Source organism: Cnephaeus nilssonii, assembly GCF_951640355.1.
Source record: "Cnephaeus nilssonii genome assembly, chromosome: 13".
NCBI classification, from domain to species: Eukaryota; Metazoa; Chordata; class Mammalia; order Chiroptera; family Vespertilionidae; genus Cnephaeus; species Cnephaeus nilssonii.
The window spans coordinates 51,346,725-51,365,575 of record NC_137084.1 but is presented as its reverse complement, the minus strand read 5'-3'; the positions used below and the strand labels follow the sequence as shown (position 1 = coordinate 51,365,575).

Below are 18,851 nucleotides of genomic sequence, written 5' to 3'. Positions count from 1 at the left end.
CAAGTAGCACAATACACCCGTAGGTAAATGCTTGAGTCTATTTCCTTATCTAAAAACCATCATTCACTTCTCCCTTCCCCCTGCCCAAACCCACCTTAAGCTGCCACCACCTTAATGTAAACAACCATTATCTCCTGCTTAAGTTGCTCCATTAATATCCTAACTAAGTGGTCTGATCCCTGCCAATCTCTCCAGACTCATCTCATGCAACTGTTCTTTCTGAATATATTCCAGCAACATTGGTCTTTTCTTAGGTTCTTGAACACGAAGATGCCAGACTCTTTTTGGCCTCAGGGCTGTTGTACAATCTATTCACTCTGGAATGTTCTTCCTTTCCAGTTCAATGCCTAGATTATTCTCATCTCATAGGCCTCAATTTAAATGTCAACTTCTCAGAGGCCTTCCCAGACCAACCTGATTCAGATAGGCTACCTTCTTATTCCTCTAAAGTCCATCCATAGAACGTTTAAGTTCTATTAGGGCAGGAATCTATCTTGTTAACCACTGTAATCCCAGTACCTCGCAGTTCTTGGCACAGAGGAGAGAATCACTTAAAAATTATCAGCAGAATGAGTAACTAACTGGAGGTGAGGGAGATGGTGCATTTGAAGAACTCAAAAAGACATTCTGTATGGCTGGAACCTAGGGCTAGAGTGGTGAAAAACAAAGCAGGAGAGGTGGGCAAAGGCCCGACAAGAAGGGCCCGGTGAACCATGTTAAGGAGTTTAGAGTTACATCTGAGGGAAGATCGGAGCGGCTTAAAGGTTTTAAATGGGGAGTGCCGGAGCCAGATCAGAGCTTTACCAGCCTGGCAATGTGGAGCCTGGCTTGGAAGGAAACAAGACTGAAAGAAGGAGAACCAGCTGGGAGGCTCCTGTCATAGGGACGGGCTACATGTGAGCGACAGGAAGGAATCTAGGAAACTTGCACGTTTCTGGTTTGAGCCCACCTCTCAGTTACTCACTTTTCCCTCTGGGCCATCACAGCAGTTTGGAGAAGACCCCTTTGCAGCACGTATTACTTCCGGCGCAGCAGCCAGCTGTGTACGATCTCCGAGCACCTCCAACGCTGCAGTGTCCCATTGTCCTTTCTGGATTTCCAGTTCCAGATGCTCATCCGTGTCTAGCTCGATAGCACAGCGAGTAAATGCTCAATAAACGCCGGCCCAGCGATGGCAAGAGCACGGTCTAAAATGAAAATGACCGCCCTTTTCAAGAAGTGGCTAACAACTCCTGGAAAAACAACAAAGAATGCTCTGGGTCTCATTCATAATGTTAAGGGGGTTCGTTAGGAGTTTTGGGGTCTCGCCCTCCCCGAGAACCTCTCCCCGCAGCCACTCACCGGAGGCCGAGGACCCGGACGCGGAGCCTGCCCGGGCAACACTCCCGACGGCAGGCAGAGCCGACTCCAATCGAACCTCCCGCGCTCCCCTTCCGCCGGAAGTGACGCTTCGGCCGTGGTTCCTGAGAGCCAATCAGAGTACGGCGCCGCCAAGGGTGGAGATTAACCAGGATATGCTGTGAACGTTTGGGAACGACCATTTTCGTCAAACTGGGAGTAGAGGCAGGTTGGACGAGTTTTTCCCCGGCTGGCGGAGCAGTGGTACTGCCTGCAAAGTGGGCGTGGGCGCGGCGCGGAGCCCGCTGGGCCCGGGGATGCCGTGGGGAGGGGTGGGGAGGGGGGAGGGAGAAGGGGTGGAGCCGCCCCTCGGACGGGGCTTCGGCGTGGTGACTGCCGGAGGGTGAACGCTGGGTGAAGAAGGGGTTGGTGCAGCCGCGAAGTCCGAAGGGGTCTCCGCCCGAGGGGATGGCACAGCCCGAGGATGGGGACAGAAACGAGTGGCAGCGGGAGGCGGGAGAGGGGCGCAAACGGAAGAAGGGAGCAGGACCCAGCGGGATTCGGGGGGCTAGGTGGGCCTCCGGCGACCTCCCTGAAGGGATGGGCGGTGTGGGCTGCGCGGAGGGTTGGGTGGACCCACGGATCGGGCCCCGCAGGAGGTGGTTAGACTTAACTGGAGGTGGAGTCGGGGAGCCAGGCGGAGCGGTCTGGGCCGCCGTGCTCCACTTCCGAGGGACCCAGTGCAAGCCCCGCACCTGCCTGAACCTGTTGGTATAAATGGGAACTACAGTCTTACACACGGAAAGATTTCCGTGGTAGTTGAGTTAGAGGAGATGATGTGTGTGCTACATTCTGCCCAGTTGACATAGTGACATACAGTGAACGACCCGTAAATTGTCACGGTAGCTATTTATTACCGGTTATATTGGATTTAGGGAGGGCAAGCGGTGGGGCAATGGAAGTAAGACGGACAGGGTAGGGATTGGAGGTGACGATAAGGCGAGAATATAGGGTGACCAGGCGGAAGGGGGTCGATATAGGTAAGGATGGGAGTCCGCGGTCAGGTAGTTTGGGGTCCTGGGATGATGAGAGCAGATTTGCAGTGTCACCGAAAGGAGGGTGGACTCTAAAGTGGAGAGGGAAATAAAATGTGTGGCGCCCTTGGGGCGGGGGCGGTGTGACCCGGGTGATCTGGGATTAGGACGGGTTGCAGATGGGCCGGGCGACCTTGGGTTTCCCGGGGGTGGAGCCGATTGGTGGCGGGCGGAGCTGCGGGCTGGGCTCCGCTCTGGCTACGCGCATCTGCTGGTCTACCTCCCACCCGCACTGCAGCCGCCAGCCTGAGCCATGGGGCGCCTCGTCCTGCTTCTACTCCTGGCTTTCCTGATGCCCGGGCTCGCCATCCCCGTGCCGCCAGCACTAAAGGCCCTCAGCAACCTGCACTTGTCCACCAGCTTCACGTCACGCCCCTCTGTAGTCACGAAGTACTCGATTCACTACATTGAACAGAAGGTAAGGCTGGGTAAGGGGCTATGAAAGGACCGGGGCTTCGCGGTCTCCCGCCCAACCGACGGGACCCCAGGCACCGGAGCCCACCCGGAATTTCGGGCCCCCAATGCCTATGACTTGTCCGATCTCCGGATCACGTTTTCTAGAGGGTGGCCCTAAGCCCGGTTCTGTTTAAAATCTCTCCTCCCTTTACCAATAATTTGCTCTCAGCCCTGGCTCCATACTCTTCTGTAATTGACCACGACAGTCACTTCGAGTCCTGCGCTCTGAGGATGCTCTAATTCAAAGTCCCTTGAATCCCGCCAAATCCAACTTATTTAATGCCAACTCTGCTCCCTCCTCCGCTGTAGCAGTCATCCTTTATCACAAAGTTGTCCTTAAATATAAATTTCCAGTGTCTTATTCGATGATCCTATACAATAAAGATCTAATATGCTAATTAAACCGAACAGCAGAACGACCTCTGGACATCCTTCCGGACCACTGTCCTGACGACTTTCCGGAGGAAGCCAGGGCTGCTAGGGAGTTTCGTGCATAGGGCCTCTAGTCTCTAATATTTAACCTAAAACGCCAGCTTGTCATGGTATGCTCAGCTCAAAGTTGATTTTGTAGTCCTTTTATTAAGAGTTTTTAATCTTACCCATTCTCCGTAAGACTGAACATATATGTAGTCCCTGCCTCTTCTTTCACAAAGTCTTTGATTGTTGATCTAGGAGGGCTATTTCATTTCTTTTATTCAAAATAACTGAATCAGGAGAGCAGACAGAGAATAGTTCATCAGAATAGGGCACATCAAGGCTCTTGGGTACATGTGTTGTAAAAGACTCCTTGGGATGTGTGGCTTGTGGTTACAAGGTTTTCCTGCTTCTCGCTACCCTCTACCTCCCACGATAGCCCCTCAGACTGGAATGTGAGTCCTGAGGGCATTTTATTGTGTGATATTGTGGGGAAAGAGAGTGGTTGAGCTATGACCTGTGAACCAGGAGGTCACTGTTAGATTCCTGGTCAGGGCATGTGCCTGGGTTGTGGCTGGATCCCAAGTAGGGGTTGTGCAGAAGGCAGCTGATCAATGATTCTCACATCATTGACGTTTCTATCTCTCCATTTCCATTCTCTGAAATCAATTAAAAAAATATATTTTTTTTAAAAAAAGGGAGAATGGGTTCTATTAGGCTGTCATTTTCATGAGTGGTGACATAAAGAGCAGTATCTATTAATCAGGGTTCTCTAGAGAAACAGATCTGAGAGAGAGAGGGAGAGAGGGAGAGAGGGAGAGAGGGAGAGAGGGAGAGAGAGAGAGAGAGAGAGAGAGAGAGAGAGAGAGAGAGAGAGAGAGAGACTCTCCACAAAGAGAGATTGATTATTTTAAGCAAATGGCTCATGTGATTGTGGAGGTTTGGTAAGTCCACCATTTGCCGGGAGAGCCAAGGAAGACGTGCAGTTTGAGTCCAAAGGAAGTATGCTTGCAGACTTCCTTCTTGCTCAGGACAGGTCAGTCTTTTGTGATATTTAGGCTTTTACATGATTGGATGAGTCCCCCTATATCATGAAGGGTAAATCTGCTTTACTAAAAAATCTGCTTCTCTGATTGAAATGTTAATTCCAACCAAAAACACCTTCATAGAAACATCCAGAATAATGTTTGACACTGTGGCCCAGCCAAGTTGACATGTAAAATTAACCATCACATCTACCAAGGTTGTTGTGAGACTTAACACATGAAAGCTTATGCACAGTGCCTGGAACATGGTAGGAACTTAAGGAACTTAATAGAGTAGTGCTGGCTCCTTACCCATCCTGTCCTAAAAGTACACTCTCCATAGTATTACACATTTCAGATTGATCCAAATGCATGCCAGTTGTGGAAAAGCCTCTTCTAGAAACTAGTGGTTAGTCATCTATATTCAACTGTTCCTATTTAACTACTGACCAGTATTTATGTTAGAACGCTGCAACTTAGCCTAGCATTGAGCTCATGGCCACTGACTCTTGTAGGCCTCTCCACAGCTTCCTCCTTGTCTGCTGTGAGGCCATAACAGTGGGCTTGATACAGTTCTCCTTTCAATTTCTATTATAGTTCCCCTTTCCTACTCTTGTCACAGTGGCAGAGATGGTTAGTAAAATGTATCTATGTCAGGCCCCTTGGAAGAGCCTATTGCTCTTGTCTTCTTATTCCCCCCCCCACACCCCTTCTTGTCTTATTATTGGTTTATCTATTGATGGCCTTCTCCTTAGACCTAGAGCAGTGGTTGGCAAATTCATTAGTCAACAGAGCCAAATATCAACAGTACAATGATTGAAATTTCTTTTGAGAGCCAAATTTTTTAAACTTAAACTTCTTCTAACGCCACTTCTTCAAAATAGACTTGCCCAGGCCGTGGTATTTTGTGGAAGAGCCACAAGCAAGGGGCCAAAGAACCGCATGTGGCTCGCGATTCTATTCTATACTATACACTGACCTAGAGTATAGTGTCACAGATATTATGTGAATTCTGAACTGATTTCTGTTTTTGCTCACAGAATCATTGTCAGAAAGGGTCATAGAAATCATGTAGTCCACCCCTTAGAAATTATGAATTGACCTTGATCTAAATTATGGAGGGTCAGGATTTGATAGAACTTGAATACCATATGGGTTTGAGAATGAATTCTGTTTTTACCACTACCTTAGTAACTTTAGACAAATTACTCTGAGCTTCCATTTTTATAATCAGCAAAATAGAGATAATTATATTACCCATTCTACCCATTTGTTGTGAAATGAGCTGGTATGTGTAAAGTACTTATTTAGCACAGTTTATATCATTTAATAAGCACTCAATGAATGGTAAATATTTTATCTCATAGTTTTTTGTTTTGTTTTGTTTTTTTGTTTTGAGAGAGAGAGAGAGTTTTGTTGTTCCACTTATTTATGCATTCATTGGTTGATTCTCGTATGTGCCCTGACCAGGATCAAACCCACAACCTTGGCATATTGGGACAATGCTCTAACCAACTGAGCTACCCAGCCAGGTTCTATCTTGTAGTTTCTTAACATACATGGCTTTAACTTACTCCCTCTCCACTCAGAATAAAATATTTAAGTCATCCCTTTTCATGATCTAAAATAGTTACTCTGAAAAATATGAAAATCTGTGTGAATTCTTTTCTGTTACAAATATAGTACATACCAGGGGGTTATAACTTAGTATACTTGTAAATAAGGCATGGAAATTGACTTGTTTCCTTGCTTAAAATAATTTTCTTTTTCACAAGACTGATACATAAAGAAAGGCATATGAAACTATTTTTTTCTATGTTATTTTGAATTTGGTAAATTATAGGGTAGAAAATATGATAATGTATCCTTTTAAGTTTTTGCAGGTACTTTCTCACTTACACTGTCTTTCTGATATCTGAGTTTTGAATATTTTACCAGTTAACCTTAAAATGCACTTTCAGTAAAAATTAATTTTAGGTTTTGCATTGTTATGTTTATATCTTTCTGTCAGCATATTATAGGGACTTTGTGCTTTAGGCACTTAAACCATTTTCAAAGTTTGGGTTCTGGTATCAGCTCATGTTATGAGCTTGGGTAAGTTGCTTAACTCTAGATCTCACTATACTAACATGTAAGGAAAGAGGATTGGATTGGCTGATCTCTGATGCTTGTAATTCTGTTCATTGTGGGCCTCTTGTCTATAGGGCACTGTATTAGGAGCAGTAGTGATGTGGGTACAAGTCTATTTTTTGCCCTATTATTGATTGCCTTTGGTAAATCAGACCTAAATAAAATTTTCCATCTCAATATTGAATAAAATCCAGACTCATATCATGTTAAGTGTTTGGTTGTGTTTTTTTTTAAATGAACTCTGCCAATGACACTATTTATAACTCAGAACATGTATTTATGTTTATGATTTTAAAGTTTGCTTGATTATGAGTGAATTGGAGAAGAAAGAAGAATTGTAGGTAAGAAGAATCACTGATGATATGTCTTACCTTACTTGTCTTCATTCCTAATGTTTTGCATAGTGCCCTCTACATAGTAATTCTTAATAAAGATTTTTTTGAATGGAAAAAAATGGCTATAAATTAAAATGAATAAGGAGTAAGAGGTGGAAGAGTAAAATAAAATATGCAGTACATAAATATCTAATGCATTAATAATAACAATCTGCTACCATTTATTGAAAGCTTTATATGTCCTAAGTATTCTGCTAAATACTTAATAGACATTCACTTATTTAATTCCTATACCTGCTCTATGCTGTAGATAATATTGCCCTATTTTGTAGGTGAGAGCTATCATATAGAGAGATTAATTTACATGTTCACGATAAATTGCTAAACTGTATAGTTTTGTTTTTTTGAAAATAAACTCCCACAAATATCTAGTTCTAAAATAAATACCATTGCCTCGGTTATTGCATAAGTTAGAATAGGCTAGGTTATATTCCTGTAACAAAATTCCAAAATTTTTATGACTTACCCCAACAAAAATTTGATTCATACTGTATTTTCATTGGGATGAGCAGAGGGTTCTGCTCATTATATTTTTTTGGAGGCTGAGGGACTGATAGAAACTTCCTCTCAATATATGCTCTCATAATCATTGTAGCAGTGGAAAAAGAACCTGGAAGAACTTGTGCCAGTATATAAATGCTCCAGCATGAAAATGACACATGTCACTTCTTTTCACAATTCATTGGCCAGAACAGGTTCTATTATTGCATCTAATCACAGGGTGGGAGACAAAAGGTATTGACTTCGGAGTGCCAAGAAGGAACAACACACTCAATTAGTCACTTATTCACCCACCTATCCACCTACACAGCGTTCATCCAGTTCTTTTACATGTCTGATACTGGGCTAGTTCTTAGGGAGGTCTTAGCCTATCCTGACTTACATAACAAGGCAGGACGATTACATCTTGAGAACCTTACATTGTATTTGTTGACCATTCCTGTAGCATATACTCAAACTTGTATCTGAAAAATATGGAAAAGCACTGATAAATTTGTAATGTATAGGCATATACTAGTATATGGCAGCAACTTACAGATTTCTTCAAAGAATATTCCTGAAGTGAGGCTGGTCTACTTAATGTTTTCTTGCTGTTATCATCATCATAATTCACTGACCTGATATATATAAATAGATTGAAGCACATGACAAATAAAGGAATTAATTTATTAATATTGTTATTTAGTAATTAAAAACAATTATTTTACCTTTTTTTAATAATAAAAGGTACAAAATTGATAACAGATTTTTATAAAAAATCTCAAGCATGCTTTGTAAGTATTCGTTAATTGTTCATCAAAAAGTCAAATTCTGCATTGGTAGTCTATATATTATTGGGGGATTTATAAAATTTTTTCTTCTTATACTTCACAATTTAAGAAAAATCCTAGTTTTTATTTATGAGCAATGAGTAAATGAACATTTATTGATTTTTAAATCTGGGCCAGATACTATGCTAAGCCCTTTTACATGTTTGTTTTCAATTATCACAATTACTTTTTAAAAATAGATGTTATGATTGAGGTTAATAGAGATTAAGTGTTTTGATCAAGTCATTAAGGACAATATTGTGAGTTCCATTTTAATTTAGGGTATTTCATTCAATTGACATCTAAGTAGTTGTAACAAAACTGATGTCTCTGTATTTATATTACACATTCAGTCTCTACAATGCTCCTGTGTGGTTGATATTATCCTCATTTTTAAAGATGAAACTACTGAGGTTCAGAAAGATCAAAGGAAGAAATATCCAAAATTTCCCACTTGCAAATGTTCTGATTTCTCATTTCTAGATTGTAGATGATTTGTGGTCTATCTATAAATGGAATATATTAGTCTGATAAAAAGGATGGACTTGAAGTATATATGACAGTGTAGGTAAATTGTCATGAATTGGTGGTAAATGAAAAAAGCAAAATAGAAAATTGATTGTACAATGTGTTTCCAAACTCATTTACTCAGTTTTTATTAAGTGACCACTGTGTGCTATGCACTATTCTAGGCACTGGGGGAAGAGCATTTAAGGCATGAGGAAGAGCAAGTAAAAAAAACCCCTGAGGTTGGTGTGTGCTAGGCAGGAGCAACTTCAAGGAGGTTACTATGACTGGAGAGACATAGCCATGGGAGAGAGTAGTAGGGGATGAGGACAGTGAGGAGGAGAGAGAGCGTAAATACTCCTCTGTCAGAGAAGGAGGTAAATGGACTAGGGAAATAGAATTTGATTGCAGGTCTGCCTTGAAGTCTCATGAAAATTAGTAAGACCACTTGACATGGCTGTATGTTTTTCTAGCTACATTCAGTTTCTTGGGTATGGGTATGAAGTTGGTGGAGAGTTCTTTTTAACCAGTATTGCCCTTTGTTTCACAAAACGACTAAAACAAAATGAGAAAGAGACATGGGGACTGAGGGGTATATGCAAGGGAATGATTATGCTCATGGGCCATGGAATTTAAGCTGAGTAAAGAGGGTATGAGGATGAGGTAAGGGACAGGGAAAAGGTGGATTATTGGTATTAATATATGAGGTGGGAAGATTTAATGAATCATAGTAGTAGAGGGAGTGAAATGAAAAGATATGGGGAAGTAGTAGAATGTTTGCAATTAAGTGTATGGTGGGATTGCAGTTACCGGGAGTGACAAGATCTAGGGTTTAACCATGGGTAGTGACTTAGGTAGGTGGAAGACAAGGTCATTGGAGCAGAGGATAAAAAGGAACTAAGAGGCTAGGAAATTGAAATCACTAAGAATTTTGAATGGCTTTATGTTGGAGTGACAGTGAACAGGAGATAAAATCTTCAAGGAATGAGGGAAAGTGAACCGGGGGAAGGGGTGACGATTGTAGCAAGAGGGGTAGTGGGATGGTGCAGTTTTATTACATAATATTTAAAGGTAGCGAGTTAGAGAAAGGTGGGAAGAATTAGGAACAAGGGGAATAATCTATTCTCACTTTCAGGCCCAGTGGTGGGAAAGGTATGAGAGAGAAAAATCAGCTACCACTTGAGAGTCAAATATGTTTAAAAATATGTTTATAGCTGCACAGAGAAAGAGTAGAAGAAAATATACTAAAATATTAACTGGGTGATGTTTCATTTTAGTCTTTATACTCTTCTGTATTTTTCAAATTATCTATAATGAACCTACATTATTTTATAATCCATTTTTAAAAAAATGTTGTTAAAGGAGCATTTGACCTGTCCTGGCTTTCATAGGCAGTATGGACAGCATTTAAAAGCCCGCCTTTGGACTCCAGACTGTGCATCACCTAGCACCATGACTCTGGGTAAACATGTAGACTACTCTCTTTTGCTTCCTAGCCATGGCTGCTTTGCATCTTTTTCTTAATTATTTTACACCCTTGTCTTCCATACACAACTGGGGGCAAGGATGAAGAACTCATTTGAGTGGAGATGGAGAGGAAAAAAGGACATGGTTCTTTTCTACTTCATTTCAAACCAAGGTTTTACTGGATAAGAAAGGAGAAGAGGGGGAGAGGAAATAAAAAAAAGGTTTCCAGAGGTATCAGTACCTGTGTAAAAGAGAGAGGGAGTAATTAAGGTTACCTAAATAGGACCAGGGTGTGTATTTTCGTATATCTCCAATCCCTCCTATCTGCCTGCTTTTCACAGATTGGAGCTCATGGTTCCTCTCAGGGCTGCTTTGTAGATCATTCCCAAACCCATAGTTGTAGATTTCTCTCTATCTCATGTGCTTTGACCCATTTCTCTAAGACTAATTATCCTATCTAATAAAAGAGTAATATGCAAATTGACCATCACTCCAACACACAAGATGGCTGCCCCCATATGGTCAAAGATGGCTGCCCCCATGTGGACACAAGATGGCCACCACAAGATGGCCTGCAGGGAAGGGCAGTTGGGGGGTACCCAGGCCTGCAGGGGAGAGCAGTTGGGTGGGACCAGGCCTGTAGGGGAGGGCAGTTAGGGGTGACCAGGCCTGTAGGGGAGGGCAGTTAGGGGTGACCAGTCCTGCAGGGGAGGGCAGTTAGGGGCAAACACGCTGGCAGGGGAGCAGTTAGGCATCAATCAGGCTGGCAGGGGAGTGGTTAGGGGGTGATCAGGCTGGCAGGCAGAAGCGGTTAGGGGCAATTAGGAAGGCAGGTAGGCGAGCAGTTGGGAGCCAGCAGTCCTGGATTGTGAGAGGGATGTCTGACTGCCCGTTTAGGCCCAGTCCTACTGGAATCGGGCCTAAAAGGGCAGTCGGACATCCCTCGAGGGGTCCCAGATTGGAGAGGGTGCAGGCTGGGCTGAGGGACATTCCCCCCCCCCCCCCCACCATGCACGAATTTCGTGCACTGGGCCTTTAGTAACAATAATAATAATATTTATTGAGCTCTTACTATGAACTAGGCAGTGTTCTAAACTCTTTACACCTATTAGCTCATTAATTCTCACAGTGATCTTATGAACTCTTGGTACCGCTATCCCCAGTTTATAGATGGGAAAACTGAGGCACCAAGTTTCATGGGTTTTACTCATGAACTCAGTCTGCCTCCTGATATTTCTACTTGGAGGTTTTGTAAGCCTGACTCAGAACCAGACTCATGATGACTTGCTCCAAGTTTCTCCTGGTGACACTGTTACCATTAAAAAATATTTACTGGGAGTCTGTATATATGCCAGGCATGGTACCGGAGACAATAGATGGACTGCTCATGTGGAACTTATTTTCTGATTAGGAAATAGACAATAAGCAAACAAACATTAAATAAACAAATTATAGATTTTAATGATTGCCTTGAAGGAAATAAGCAAGGTGATATGTAAATATGGTATACAGTGGATGGGAAAGGCTTTATTTTAGGAAGGTTTCTCTCAGGAAGGGACACTGGATCAGAGAAGGAGCAGAAAGTATAAAGTTCCTAAAAAGCTTGAAATGTCAGTTATTTTTGGCTCTTCTGTCATATTTCTTGCAATTACCAAGTTGGGTTGATTCCATCCTCAGAGTACACCTTTTATTTTCACTTATACCGCCCTCACCTATGTTGTGACCTCTATTACTGCCTTCCTGAGTCTTAACAGGTCCTCCTTGCATAAGGTGACCAGATTTTAAGATTGGTAAAGCGGGACACCATTGACGGGGGGGGGGGGGGGGGGGGGGGATTTGCTTTTTTTTAATATATTTTATTGATTTTTTTACAGAGAGGAAGAGAGAGGGATAGAGAGTTAGAAACATCGATTAGCTGCCTCTTGCACACCCCCTACTGGGGATGTGCCCGCAACCAAGGTACATGCCCTTGACCGGAATCGAACCTGGGACCCTTCAGTCCACAGACTGACGCTCTATCCCCTGAGCCAAACCAGTTTCGGCCTGGGGGTGGTTCTTGATTAAAAATTTGGTCTATATTGTAATTGCTTTTGTTTTTTTTAATAAAAGGAAATTCACTTCTTAGATCATCGTTGAATTTGCATCCTCTTTTCTTACTCATTATGTTAAAAATCTAAAAAAAACAATTTAAAATTATATTATAAATTTGCTTAAAAACACAGTAAGTAGGTACATAATTACATGAACATATTTTATTGTTAGTTTATAAATTAAATTAATTTGATTGTTATAAAGTAACTATATTTTAAAAATTATTTTAATCCTATATTTCTTTCTAAATAATAACAATACTAACTTGTATTATTTTTCCTCTGAATTTGCCTTAACGTAAGTTGTGTCACTTTCAAGGCCAGCGCTAGACTTTTTGTCGCCACTATAAAATATAAATAATACGAGTACTGTCTGCTAAATTCAAGAAAATTTATGTATTTATGAAATAAATAAGTAAATTACTTACCTAAATTATCTGAATAGCTGATTTGTAATGACATCACTTGTTTAACTAGCTTACTAGCACGCAGTACGATGTGTATCGTCTGAGAGACAGTTACAAAATGTTTTCGTCGTTGCCAATCCCCAAAAATGCCATTGTTCATTAAGTCCAAACAATGGTGGTCGAATTCTAACAACTGATCAACAATGAGAACTTTGATGAGCAGTTCTCGATAATCAGTTCTCAACAATTATTTGTTATTATTAAAGTTTAACATTATAAAATTAACAAAAATAATATAAAACTCATATCCTGGCTAAATAACCACATGGCCACCGAAAAACCATATATTCCCTTCCCGTTCTCCCGCCGTTCCCTAGCTTGTGGTGCATTTTCCCAAAAATCGGGACCTTTTTAAAACGCCGCGGGACGCGGGACAAATTGTTAAAAATTGGGACTGTCCCACCAAAAGCGGGACGTCTGGTCACCTTATCCTTGCATCAGGTAGTTCTCCTTCCACTGCAGTCTCCATGGGTCACAAATCAGCTCTCCTCTAGGCAAACCATTCTTCTGCTCAGAACTTTCAATGGTTCCTTATTGTTTGCTTTATTAAGAACAAAATCCTGAAAGATAAAAAAAGAACAAAGTCCTGTAGCATTCAAGACCTTCCACCCTATCGCCCCAACCCACCTTTTCAGTTTGCTAATCTATTCTGCACACATGTCCCTTCCTTTGTTTTTTCTATGCTTTAGCCCACATTGTTCCCTTTGCCTGGAATGCCTCTCTCATGCCCTTCTCTTCTTAATCCCATCTCAGACACTGCTTCCTGGGGCTACATATCTTTTTTCTTTTTTTATGATTGAGTTTATTTGAGCCAAACTGATGACAAATTTTGGGGAGCAAGATCTCCTCCTGGGGCCATTTCTTAATCTCCTGGAAAGTGTGTGATTGATAAGATCTTTCTTTATCCTTCCTTTTTGTCACAGGTCTTATGTTGAAACCTTTTGTATCCTTAAAACCTTGTTTTAATCCCCTTTAAAAGCGGGAACCCTTTCTTGTAAGTATCCCTATTCCGCCATAGCATACTGCACATTGTTTTACTTAAGAATATCATCTTCATGAATGTTTATTGAATCTGTATCTTTTCCCCTCTTCCCTTTTCTGCTTCTCTACACATTGAGGTAAGGAGGGTGTGTGTGTAAGGAAAGAATATGAAAACTTGATTCCCAACTGTCTTATTCTTTTAGGGCAGTGGTTCTCAACCTTTCTAATGCCGCGACCCTTTAATACAGTTCCGCATGTTGTGGTGACCCCCAACCATAAAGTTATTTTCGTTGCTACTTCATAACTGTAATTTTGCTACTGTTAATGAATCGTAATGTAAATATCTGTGTTTTCCGATGGTCTTAGGCTCTACAGCGACCCACAGGTTGAGAACCGCTAGCAGGGTCGCCTAAGACCATCGGAAAATACAGATATTTACATTACGATTCATTAACAGTAGCAAAATTACAGTTATGAAGTAGCAACGAAAATAATGTTATGGTTGGGGGTCACCACAACACGAGGAACTGTATTAAAGGGTCGCGGCATTAGAAAGGTTGAGAACCACTGCTTTAGGGGAATAAGGCAGAATGTCATGTAAATAAAAATAGTGCTGCTTGTTTTCATTCTCCTATTTTGATGATCTGGAAGCTGTGGCTACTTGTCTGTGCTGACTCTTCTTAAAATATCTACAAAGAGTCATGGGAGGGAATGCAGCAGTTCCTATGTTTATTTGTTTTGTGTATGAGTGAGGGTTAAGAGAAGGGTGAAGAATGAACACATTGGGAAAAATGTCTCCTTAAAGGCTACTTCTGTGGTAATTGTGTACTGCCTATATTTTTTAGAGAGCAAAAGTAAAGGCAGTTGTTTTTATGATTTTGGTTTTTTATTTGCAAACAGAGGCCAATTCACTACATATATTTGGAAATCCTTACTATCTATTATGTACGCGTCAATTCCAAGTTGCCCTGTGGACCTGCAACTGGAGAAGTCATGATGTTCTTTTTCTTGCTGCTCATATTGTGAAAACCTCCATATGGGTTAGTAAAAGGCAGATTTGTTTGTCAGATTTCTTTAGACGCTTTCTCTGACCTTTTCTGTAATTTTGCTATATAATAAAATGAAGTATCACTCTATTACAGCAGGTATGTATACATTTATATAGTAAAGCAGCATAGTTATATATTTAATAAATATTTATCAAACTCTACCTGTGTGCTGTACATTCTGTTAATAGCTGTGTTAAAACAAAGACACATTTCATGAAAGTTACAGTTTAGTGGGAAAGAGGATAGAGATAAGTAGTTATAAGAATGATGTGCTTTAAGGAAGTAGTTTGTGGTGGGATCTACAGTGGAGTCCTCAGTTTTGGGTATTAGGGAATCTGCTAGGCAGTAGTGGTGTTAAAGCAGAAACCAGAAAGCTGAGCAGGAGTTAGCCAGGAGAAGGGAGATAACTGAAATTTCTGTCCAGGTAGAGGGTATTCTATCTAATAAAAGAGTAATATGCAAATTAACCGTCACTCCATGACAAAATGGCGGCACCCATAGCCACAAGATGGCAGTGCCCAGTCCTATAAGCCCTGCCAGAGTCCCCCAGTCCCAGGGAGGGCTGCCGCTGAGAGCCTGCTGAGTAAGCGGCATGGCGGAATGCTGCCCAGAGGCCCTCCTGACCCTTTATAAAAAACAAAACAAATTCACTCCCCACTGAGTGATCCCACACATACACATCTGCAGCCTGGGGTCTCAGCCTGGGAGGGGGCGCAGCCCCAGGGAGCGATTCCCTTCCAGCCCCAGCCTGGGGTCTCAGCTTGGGAGGGGCGTGCAGCCCCACGGAGCGAGCCCCTTCCAGCCCCAGCCTGGGGTCTCAACCACTGAGTCACACCAGCCAGGCAGATATGGAGGAATCTTAAATGTTTCTTTTTTAAAAATATATTTTATTGATTTTTTACAGAGAGGAAGGGAAAGGGATAGAGAGTTAGAAACATCTATGAAAGAGAAACATTGATCAGCTGCCTCTTGCACACTCCCCACTGGGTACGTGCCCTCAACCAATGTACAAGGCCTTGACTGGAATTGAACCTGGGACCCTTGAGTCTGCAGGCCATTGCTCCATCCAGTGAGCCAAACCAGTTAGGGCTGCCCAATATGTTACGGAAAAAACCCTATCTAATAAAGAGGGAATATGCAGGGGAGGGCATCTGGGGGTGACCGGGCTGTCAGGGGAGGGCAGTTGGGGATGATTGGGCCGGCAGGGGAGCAGTTAGGTGTCAATCAGGCTGGCAGGGGAGTGGTTAGGGGGTGATCAGACTGGCAGGCAGAAGCGGTTAGGGGCAATCAGGCAGGTAGGCGAGCAGTTGGGAGCCAGCAGTCCTGGATTGTGAAAGGGATGTCCGACTGCCTGTTTAAGCCCAATCTCTGTGGGATCGGGCCTAAACAGGCAGTCGGACATCCCTCTCGGGGTCCCAGATTATAGAGGGTGCAGGTTGGGCTGAGGGCGTGTCTCCCCCCTCCCCCCCGTGCACGAATTTCATGCACTGGGCCTCTAGTATCATGAGTTAGTAAAGAACAGGTCATGTTGGAGGAACTGAAGGGAGGTCAGTAAGACTGAAACAGTAGACCAGAGATGAGGAAGGAGGCTGAAGCCCTCAACACTGAGGTTAGTATTGTCACTTTTTCCATTTGCACACTTGTGGTATGGCTATTCCTTCTCTGAAGCCTTCATTGACTTTAAGAACATAACTTGGTGTTGAAGTACCCATATGGGTTAGTGGGGCAGAGCATGCTGCACATGTTGAGCAGAATAGATGCATTCATCTTGTGGCAGGTACTGCATAAGTGCTAAATATATGTTTTCTTCAGAGAGGTACTACATCCTATATTATAAAGAGCTAATATGCTAATTAGACCAAACAGCAGAACAACAGTCCGGATGACTTTCTGGATTAAGCTGTTGCTGTGAGGACCAGCCAAGGCTGCGAGGGTCTGTGAGGGCCGAGCCCCTTGCATGAATATCGTGCATTGGGCCTCTAGTTGTTTTATAGAGGGATAAAGGGCTCAGAGATGAAGTCATATCCATAATCACATAGCTAATAAGTGATGGTGATAGCACCAGAATTTAAATAGAGTTCTGTTGACATTAGAGCTTTTGCTCCATGTTACCTCTGTACTAGCCATATATTTGAGATAGACAGAAGTTTTGTAACTCATGTCCTGATTTTAAGATAGTCATGGAAGTCACATTTATTAAGGAAATCCAGATTAGACAATAATAAAGTTGAGGAATCTCAGTTGTCTTTCTAACACCAGGTTGGGTAATTTTGGAGAGAAAAAAAATGGTTTGAAAAACAATTTTGTTCTCACTAGCTTTGTGTTATGGAAAGAAGAGCTTTTGGCAACTATGTTAGCAGTCAAAAGGGACTATGAAACTTCAGATAAAACAGACTGAGATATTTTGGGGTGGCTCTGTACATTGTAGAGCAAAAGTTGTTAAGAGATTTCCATTGATCAAAAAGGCATTCTCCAAGGGAATAAAGGAGGAGACTAAATTGGTGAGGCAGGAGTGATTTTACTACTTTAGAATTTTGTCCCGTTAAGCTTACTCAGGGTAGTTTACCTTAATTCCACTAGCACATCCTTCATCTTAAGCTTTCCCTGTGTACAACAGTCTGTGTACAACAATTGGCTTAGAATAAGTTAACAAGAATTCATTTAAATGTCCCTAATCTATGCTGCCATATATTCATCTTTCACTCCTCTTATAGAAGTGCTTGCATACCCCACCTCCTGTTCAGTAATTCAAAGGGTCAGAGGTCACCTGTTTGGCACTCTGCTTTTGAAAGACTACCATCCCTTGGATTAGTAAATCAAATCCAATTGACTATGTGTAGATATTTTGCTTTCTTTAAGAGCCTGGATACTGGTCTCATCTTTTAATACATGTATAGAAAAATAGCACTATTCTTCTGTTTAATAAAGTATTATCATTTTAAAGGACATTAGACTGAAATTTGAAGCTAATCCCTTTAACTTCTTTGATGAGAGACCTGGTTGTTGAACCATGATTGTAATGATATTATTTTGCCATGTAAGAGAAAATAAGTAGTCCCTGAGATGTGGATTTATAATCTTCAGCATATGAAGTGATCAAAGTGTTATCACACATTGTTTTAGAATTCTTTATAAATAGGATATCCAAAACACTCATGTTTTATTTCTGCCATATGTACCTTTCCTCAGAGCTACGTAATTTCTACAGTGATGAATTTGTATTCATACTATATTGCACTGTCACAGCATTGGTAACTGGACAGAAAGTCAAAAGCAAAGCATATCACATACCAGGACACATCATATTGGGTGTGTAAGAGAGGCCCTCACTGTCACCAAGTCACTGCCCTGTAATCAGCTCCAAGATGGGTGCAATTTTTTATTTTATTTATTTTTTTACTTTGTAAGGTCATGGTTTTTAAAGTGAACATTCAGAGCAAATTGTTTAAGTTTATGTCATAATTTCTTTGGTATAGGTGGCAATATTAAAATATAATATTATTGTATATGTTTGCATGTGTGTTTGGCAGTGATTTCACACTTGGGAGGTGCATTATAATACGCTTCAAAAATATATTAGTAATACATCAAGCTTTCTCTTCCAGGCCCTTGCTGGACACTTGCACACATGTATTATCCAACTTCATCATCACAAGATCCCTCTAGGATAGTTATTACTGTTTTCATTGTACCTACAAGAAAACAAGCCAAAGACATGGAACAACTTTTTTTAAGTTTAAATAGATCTAATAGATGGCACAATTGACACTCAAACTCAGATCTCTCTTCAAATACCCTTCTCTTTTCACTGTATCACAGAATGTTTGTGGTTTTCAGGCAGAAAAAAACCCCCAAAGTTTTTGAAAGATCACCTTGGTACTGGTTAAATTTTAGTGTGTGTGTGCGTATTTGTATTTAAGCCTTGACATAATTTGCATTTGATAAGTTTACCTGATGCTGTATAACTAGCATGTTTGGCCAGTATTCTTGTGATTTAAACAAGGAACGACAGCCCAAACAATGGCTCTGATTCAGCAGATAGGAAAGTGAGGAAGTACTTGTTATTATTTGTCAGTGAATTTTTATTTTTATGCAGTTTGAGCCATGGGTCACACTGCAGACACTGTC

The 18,851-nt window shown here is 41.7% G+C and overlaps 2 protein-coding genes across 5 annotated transcripts in view; one reads left to right on the top strand and one right to left on the bottom strand.

The window, feature by feature from the left end:
• The window catches only part of DDIAS (DNA damage induced apoptosis suppressor), a 28,880-nt gene extending 27,464 nt beyond the window's left edge, over positions 1 to 1,416 (bottom strand). Inside the window, exons 1-2 of one of the 2 annotated variants that reach the window (XM_079787285.1) lie at positions 1,342 to 1,416; positions 965 to 1,232 (exon numbers count right to left, since the gene is read on the bottom strand). The gene's annotated coding sequence lies outside the window, so the exon portion shown is untranslated. The remainder of the gene's footprint in view (positions 1 to 964; positions 1,233 to 1,341) is intronic. The other variant, XM_079787286.1, reaches the window with a different exon arrangement.
• A 72-nt stretch (positions 1,417 to 1,488) lies between these two features.
• PRCP (prolylcarboxypeptidase) overlaps positions 1,489 to 18,851 on the top strand; it is a 74,111-nt gene continuing 56,748 nt past the window's right edge. The window contains exons 1-2 of one of the 3 annotated variants that reach the window (XM_079787321.1): positions 1,489 to 1,567; positions 2,671 to 2,850. In XM_079787321.1, coding sequence (XP_079643447.1) covers positions 2,686 to 2,850 — 165 coding nt within the window. In that variant the 5' untranslated portion in view covers positions 1,489 to 1,567; positions 2,671 to 2,685. Of the gene's footprint in view, positions 1,603 to 1,691; positions 1,764 to 2,670; positions 2,851 to 18,851 lie in introns of those variants that run through there. The other 2 variants (XM_079787319.1, XM_079787320.1) reach the window with 2 other exon arrangements.